At 49.4% G+C, this 8,172-nt stretch overlaps 1 protein-coding gene across 1 annotated transcript in view; it reads right to left on the reverse strand.

The window, feature by feature from the left end:
* Nucleotides 1–7,922, reverse strand: part of LOC141058931 (uncharacterized) — a 95,316-nt gene extending 87,394 nt beyond the window's left edge. The window contains 5 exon segments of the mRNA XM_073555145.1: nt 6,809–6,906; nt 6,990–7,113; nt 7,196–7,375; nt 7,505–7,654; nt 7,776–7,922. Coding sequence (XP_073411246.1) covers nt 6,809–6,906; nt 6,990–7,113; nt 7,196–7,375; nt 7,505–7,654; nt 7,776–7,802 — 579 coding nt within the window. The 5' untranslated portion in view covers nt 7,803–7,922.
* Between the last annotated feature and the right edge of the window lie 250 nt (nt 7,923–8,172).

Genomic DNA, 8,172 nt, shown 5'->3' on the forward strand with positions numbered 1-8,172 from the left:
AGTTGGCAAACCGCTTTTAAAGCCAGAGCATCAGGAAAAAGTTTTGTCTTACATTGCTGACTCAGCCTCCAGCTCTATCGCCTCCTCTTCTTCAGTTGTAAAAAGTAAAAGCACTGAGTCGTCATTGGAGGCTCATGTTCATGAACCACACCTTTCCTTGTGTCCTTCACCCCAACCAAGATTGAAGGATGACGCAGGCCATACTACTGAATACTCCATGGAGCTGTTTTCACATACCATGCCTGGATTATCAAGTGAAATGGTGAATTACCCAGGCCAAGATGAATCTGACATGGAGTGCACTGATGCACAGCCGCTGATGGATGATTCTGCTGGTACATTCACTCAGAGCACTACATTGTCCTCGCAGTGTACAGAGCCAGATTTTGACCCTGATGAGACTCAGGTGCCCCTTCCCGCACACTATACCACCATACACGGTGACACAGAGAAAGGTGCACATGACATAGAAGAGGAGGTGATGGATGACCCAGTTGTTGACCCAGATTGGCATCCATTGGGGGAAGAGGGTGCTGCTTCCAATAGCTCAGATGAGGAGCATCCACAGCAGAAATCGACATCGCAACAGCTGTTATCTGGCAGGCCCGTAGCACTCCAAAGACAGGTTCCAAACATCAAAAGAGTTGCTGGACAGCTTGTCCAGAGGGTCAAAAGATCACAGCGTGCTAGGCCGCAAAATGTCTGCCAAAGTAGGAAGAGTGCAGTGTGGCACTTTTTTGAACAAAATCCTCATGATCAGGCCAAGGTTATCTGTAAGAAGTGCGCAAAGACCTTTAGCCGAGGGAAAAATCTGAAAAATTTGAATACCAGTTGCATGCTTAGACATTTAACCAGCATGCACTTGCAAGCGTGGACACAACACCAAACCTCAAGTGCCACATGTGCAACTGATCACAACGAAGGTAGTCAGCAACGCTACATTGTTTCCCCCACTGTAAGCCCACCGGTTAGCACAGCAGCAAATGTTGAGGTGTCGTTGCAAGGCCACAGCAGTCAGGGAATCCCACTGTTATATCAACGAAAGACTGATTCTAGGCCATCAGAAAGAACACCAACTCCATCACCATCATCAACCCTCTCTCAGTCCGCCCTGTCCACCGCTACTTCCACCATATGCAGCTCTCAAGTCCAGCTCACCCTCCCAGACACTATGAGTAGGTCAAGAAAGTACTCAGTCTCTCATCCATGTACACTGGGTTTGAACGCCCACATTGCCAAACTAATCTCGTTTGAGATGATGCCCTTTCGGTTGGTGGAAAGCACAGCTTTCCGCGAACTCATGGCCTATGCAGTACCACGCTATGACCTACCCAGTCGCCACTTCTTCTCTCACAAAGCCATCCCAGCCCTCCACCATCATGTGAAAGACCGCATTGTCCATGCACTCAAGCAGTCAGTGAGCGGAAAGGTGCACCTCACAACTGATGCATGGTCCAGTCGGCATGGCCAGGGCCGTTACGTGTCCATCACTGCGCACTGGGTTAATGTGGTTGATGCAGGGTCCACAGGGGACAGCGGTGGTGGGACAGTGCTGCCTAGCCCACGGTATAGGAAACAGTTGGCTGTAGGCGTTCGACCCTCCTCCTCCTCCTCCTCCTCCAGAAGCGAAAGCTCGTCCACAGAGCGCAGTCGTACGAGCACTCCATCTGCAGCTGCCACTGTTGCACATGATGTGTCCCCCTATCGAGCAGCTAGTGGAAAGCGTCAGCAGGCTGTGTTGCAGATGATGTGTTTGGGCAACAGACACACCGCCGAGGTGCTGGCCGAGTACTTGAAGCGACAAACTGAGTCATGGCTGGGCAGTGTACATCTTGAGGCAGGCAAGGTAGTTAGTGATAACGGCCGTAATTTTGTGGCAGCCATAGCCCTTTCAAAACTCAGCCACATACCTTGCTTGGCTCACACCTTGAACCTGGTGGTGCAGTGCTTCCTCAAAAATTATCCGGAGTTAACAGCCCTGCTCCAGAAGGTGCGAAGACTGTGCGCGCACATCCGCCGGTCGCCTGTACACTCCGTTCGTATGCAGAAGCCGCAGCGATTGCTCCACCTTCCCAACCACCACCTCATTATCGACATTGCAACAAGGTGGAACTCCACCCTGCACATGGTGGAGCGGCTGTGCGAGCAGAGGCAGGCCATAATGCATTTGTGGGAGGATACACGGCCAGGCACTTTGAGAGCAGACATGGATTTGACAGGTGTGCAGTGGTCGAAGCTGAAAGACCTCTGTAAAGTCCTTCAGTGTTTTGAGGAATGCACACGGCTGGTAAGCGCAGACGACGCCATCCTAAGCATGAGCATCCCACTTATGCGTCTGCTCATGCAAACTTTGACGCACCTTAAGGAGCAGGCGTCTGCAGCCAATGTTGATGAGGAGGAAGAGGAGGAGGGAATCCTTGATGACATTCAGCCATTGTCTGCTCAGGGACCTCTCCTGGACGAGGTGGAGGAAGAAGAGGAGGAGGAGGATGATGATGGGCATGATTACTTAGGGGAGGAGGATGTATCTCGTGGGGCAAGTGAAAATGTTGGCGTGGCAAGGTCTGGTACAGGGTTTGTGCGTGACTGGAGGGATGTGGATTTGCCAGAAAGTGCTCCTCCACCCAGAGAAAACAAAAAGCAAAAAACACAAATATCCTGAACTAAAAGTAAAAAATATACTGCAAATAATGCATAAAGGTAATAATAATAATAAGGGTATTTAGTAAACATAATTTTGATCAAAATAATGAACAAGCCATCCCGCCATGTCACGGCAACCCTTGTGCGTGACTGGAGGGATGTGGATTTGCCAGAAAGTGCTCCTCCACCCAGCACTCGCAGTGCATCATTGACACCGGGAACATTGTCCCACATGTCAGATTATGCCTTGCAGATCCTAAAAAGGGACCCCCGCATTGCCAAAATGATGAACGATGACGACTACTGGTTGGCCAGCATCCTGGATCCACGCTATAAAGGCAAATTACAAAACATCATGCCACAGGAGAACCTTGACCTAATATTGGCAAATAAACAAGCAACTCTGGTAAATCGGTTGCTTGAGGCATTCCCAGCACACAGCAGCGGTGATGGTTCTCACACGAGCCGTACGGGCCGGGGGCAGCTTGGCAGAGGTGTTCGTGGTGCACACAGCAGAAGTGGCGTTGGAGACAGGGGTTTCATGACAATGTTGTGGACTGATTTTTCAAATACCGCTCACACAACTGGTAATACTGCATCGATGGAAAGTGACAGGAGACAGCAGTTGTCAACTATGGTTACAAACTACTTTTCCTCCCATATCGATGTTCTCCCACACAGGTCATTCCCCTTTGACTATTGGGCCGCTAAACTGGACACCTGGCCTGAATTGGCCCAATATGCCTTACAGGAGCTCGCTTGCCCAGCTGCAAGTGTGCTATCGGAAAGAGTCTTCAGTGCAGCTGGATCAATCCTGACAGAAAAAAGGACCCGTCTGTCAACCAAAAATGTGGATGATCTAACCTTCATTAAAATGAACCATGCATGGGTTTCCAAGGATTTTGTCCCATCTTCCCCTGATGACACATAGGGTGACAGAAAAATGGCTTGCTTTGGTCCACCTCTTCCTGGGACTTCACCTATTTCGCCTTTTGCATCAGCTGAATGTCCAACATCAACATATGCCACTTTCTAAAACTCCCTAACTGTGCTGCCTCCCCCCCATGGCCGGGGTCACCACCTAGCGCACGACACCGTGCGAGTGCCGTTGCCCTGGACAGGTGGGTAGGCCGACTCTTGGGCGCGGGCTCTGGCACAGGGTCCCTCATAGTGCAATCAAGTGTCTCTGACGGTGGTGGTGCACACCCGCCGTCAGACACACCGCTGTACTATGAGGGGCCCAGTGCCAGTACCGAAGCCCACGAGTGGGCCCCCCTTGCTTGGGCAGGGCCCCAGCATTTGCAATCTTTACCTCTCCCTGCTCCTCCGCTGTGTAATCTGGGCCGTCAAATCCATACTGTGCCTGACACCGTCTGAGCCTGCCTCCTGATGTATAGACATATATTTTGAATGTGTACGCTATCCATACATGTTATCTGGGGATACGGTACCCTTTCTAACCTTTGTGCAATCACGTGCAATCCATACTGGGCCTAACACCGTCTGAGCCTGCCTCCTGAGACATATATTTTGAATGTGTACGCTATCCATACATGTTATCTGGGGATACGGTACCCTTTCTAACCTTTGTGCAATCACGTGCAATCCATACTGGGCCTAACACCGTCTGAGCCTGCCTCCTGAGACATATATTTTGAATGTGTACGCTATCCATACATGTTATCCGGGGATACGGTACCCTTTCTAACCTTTGTGCAATCACGTGCAATCCATACTGGGCCTAACACCGTCTGAGCCTGCCTCCTGATGTATAGACATATATTTTGAATGTGTACGCTATCCATACATGTTATCTGGGGATACGGTACCCTTTCTAACCTTTGTGCAATCACGTGCAATCCATACTGGGCCTAACACCGTCTGAGCCTGCCTCCTGAGACATATATTTTGAATGTGTACGCTATCCATACATGTTATCCGGGGATACGGTACCCTTTCTAACCTTTGTGCAATCACGTGCAATCCATACTGGGCCTAACACCGTCTGAGCCTGCCTCCTGATGTATAGACATATATTTTGAATGTGTACGCTATCCATACATGTTATCCGGGGATACGGTACCCTTTCTAACCTTTGTGCAATCACGTGCAATCCATACTGGGCCTAACACCGTCTGAGCCTGCCTCCTGAGACATATATTTTGAATGTGTACGCTATCCATACATATTATCCGGGGATACGGTACCCTTTCTCACCTTTGTGCAATCACGTGTAATCCATACTGGGCGTGAGAACGGCTGGCGAGCTGTTAAGCAAGCTACAGCACCTGTGGTTTGCACACGTAAGTTTTTCATTTTTTCAGGAATGACGGTTAGGCCTAATTCCGGAACTGCGGTTGACCTGCACTTACTGGGAAATCATTGTTCGCGGGTAATAATTGTAATCAGTGATCCCCATCACTAACGTTGTTCAGCGGGTTATCTGCACCTGTAAGCGACAAACGCTGGCCTTTTCAGTGTAGCGCACATGCAGCCACGGACATGTAAGGGCATGACACACCAGTTATTGGCCAATCTCATGTGCCAGAGCCTCACGTGTCCCTCTAGTAAGCCGGACTCGGACCGCGGGGCATGACGGAGTCTCGTTCGTTAACGGAATTAAGCTTGCAATGTGTGCATCTGTTCTGTAGCTGGCATGGTTGAGGTTTCCCAGGTGGAGTCGAATTTATCCGTAGGCTCCACTCCTGGTGGTGCCCTTCTGGACATTCCTTTAAGGTTCAGCTTTGCAACCATACTGCCCACGTAAAACAAACACTTTGCCTTCATGAACGCTGTTTGGAGGGTCATGACTCGTGGGAATAACGCCGCCCAATCAGTTAACCTGCTAGAGAGATCCTTCATTGCTCCTAAGCATGACATCACACTCCCTAGGAAGAAGGTAATGCCACTGTGGCGACCGTACTCCTGGGGGCGACACAAGTGCACTGATGCCCAGCCACTGCTCGATGAATCTGCTGGTACATTGACCCAGACCACTACATTCCCCTCGCTCGCTACCCGGCCTGAATCTGACCCTGATGAAACTCAGGTTACCCTTCCCATATACAGTTCCATCTTACACGGTGACAAAGAGGAAGCTGCAGATGAAAGTGCAGGTTCGGCCCACCCGCCATCAGACACACCACCGTACTATCAGGGGCCCTGTGCCAGTGCCGTCGCCAACGAGTGGGCCCCCCCTGCTTGCCCAGGATCACAGCACTTGCAAAGATGAAATACTGTGCAGTGAGATGGAAGATGGGGACGACGAGGAGTCTAGACTAGTACAGGGATTCCCTAGCGAGGAGACTTATTTGATTGTTTTCAATGTTGGGACAGCAATTTTTGGGGAGCACTATACTCTGGAGAATGATAGATGGGGCCCACCATACACTGGAACATTCCAAAGGTGGACATCAGACACTGGAGCAGCATTTACAGGGCCCATTATACACTAGAGCATTAGAAATAGGGTCCATTATGTTTGGAGCATTATTTGGGCCCATAAGACAGTGGAGCTTCATCCATGAGGACCAACATATACTGTAGCATTATGTGGAGCTCATCATATACTGTTTCAAACATTATATGGGACCAATGATTCTGTATGGAGAAATAGATGGGCCTCGTCATGAGATGTAAAAAGTGAAGTATTTTTCATTGTACTATACCGCTATTTCTCTGCCGTATCGGAGCAGCATGAGTTGTGGTATGTGTTAAAGGGGCGCTCTTTCGCCCAGGGCACATGAAAACCTGCAGCCAGCCCTCCCCCCCCCACAACTTTAGCCAAATAACCCCCATTTTTCAGTGCGTAACTTGTATTATGAAGTTAATTAAGGTTGACAAGCTTAAGTAAGAAGAATTGATGCTTTTGGCATTCAAATGGGCACTGTAGGTGTGTTTCCTGTCCTCCTCTCACTGCCGACTTTTATTCCCCATTGACTTACATTGGGTTTCGTGTTTCGGGACGACCCCAACTTTTCCCTATAATCGGACGATCTTGCTCGACCCGACTTTTGGAAAAGTCGGGTTTCACGAAACGAAACGCGACCCTAAAAAACCAAAAGTCGCTCAACTCTACTGGTGGATAAAACAAGACTGAGCACAAGACCTTCACAGTCATCTACACATCATAGGGGAGATCTCCTGACACCTTCTCTCCATCTACCTGATGATCCTGAGGAGCACTGGGGTCTTCTTGTTTACAGTCCTGTGGAAGAAGAGGATGGGGACATCTCTCTGGTGTTGTCCTCTTACTGGATAGATCTGGAGGAAACACATACAGGGACTGAATTCATTCTCTACATACAGATAATTATAGGCCGTGTGTATTTAGTCCTGTCTATTACCTGGTGATGTGAAGGGCTGGGAAACCTCCATTATGATGTTCTTGTACAGATCTCTGTGTCCTTCTAAATACTCCCACTCCTCCATGGAGAAATAGACAGCGACATCCTGACACCTTATAGGAACCTGACACATACAATGATACCGTCATCCCCCGATCCCTTCATAGTGTTACTGTATAATGTCCCAGCATTCCCAGCACTGTCACCTCTCCAGCCAGCAGCTCAATCATCTTGTAGATGAGTTCTAGGATCTTCTGGTCATTGATGTCCTCATGGATCAGGGGGTGAGGTGGAGGCCCCATGATTGGGCTCCGGGGTCTTCCACATCCCTCAGACACAGGGTCCTGACAGCGATCACTAGAGGTCTTCTTCACCACTGTGTAATCCTGGTTATGGAGAGACACATTAATAAATCTCACTACAGACATTTCCAGAGTCCTCACCTCTCCAGTTCTGTCCATCTGTTATTCCCATAGATAAGAATGATGTAATGTGACGTCATCAGAATCTCTCACCTCTCCAGTGAGACGGAAGAGGATCTCTAGGGTGAGGTGTAACATCCTCTCCGCCATCTTGTCTCTGTCCATATCCATCCTTGATCGGTAAATCAGGAAAATGTTCTTCTGTAGAAGATCTTCACTGAGAGGATCCGATATTGTAGAGACCTGAATGAGAAGAAGATGAGCCGACATTTCCAGGATTCTTCTTGTGGGAATCGGCTGCGATATCCCCTGTGCAATATATTACTAGTATTAATGTGCTCAGTAATGGGGAATCTCCACATACCTCCACCTGCAGAGCCGCACTCCACATGTGTGGCTGCTCTGTGCAGTGCACAGGACCTGTGATGAGGTCACAGGAGGGGAGGAGTCAGGGGTCACATGATCTCCGGAGTGAAGACGCTCCATGGAGCCTTCTCCTCAGTCAGTGACATTCCCGCCATTATTCGCCCCTCACTACTGGCACAATTACCCCGTGCCGCCTTTTCTACACAGTGTTATGTGTGGAATGTAACGTGTGGTTTCTCTGGAGACAAATAGACCCCACACATGAGGGAATTCTCACCGGTTACCGGCCGTCTACTATATGGCGGCATATGATTGTGCTATCGACTCCACACCAGGAGCTAAAATGCCCCAATCTCATTTATTTCCTCCCTTCCAGAGTCCGGCTGAGGCTCATA

This window comes from Dendrobates tinctorius, unplaced genomic scaffold (genome assembly GCF_039654945.1).
Source record: "Dendrobates tinctorius isolate UK_male_01 unplaced genomic scaffold, ASM3965494v1 ptg000221l, whole genome shotgun sequence".
NCBI classification, from domain to species: Eukaryota; Metazoa; Chordata; class Amphibia; order Anura; family Dendrobatidae; genus Dendrobates; species Dendrobates tinctorius.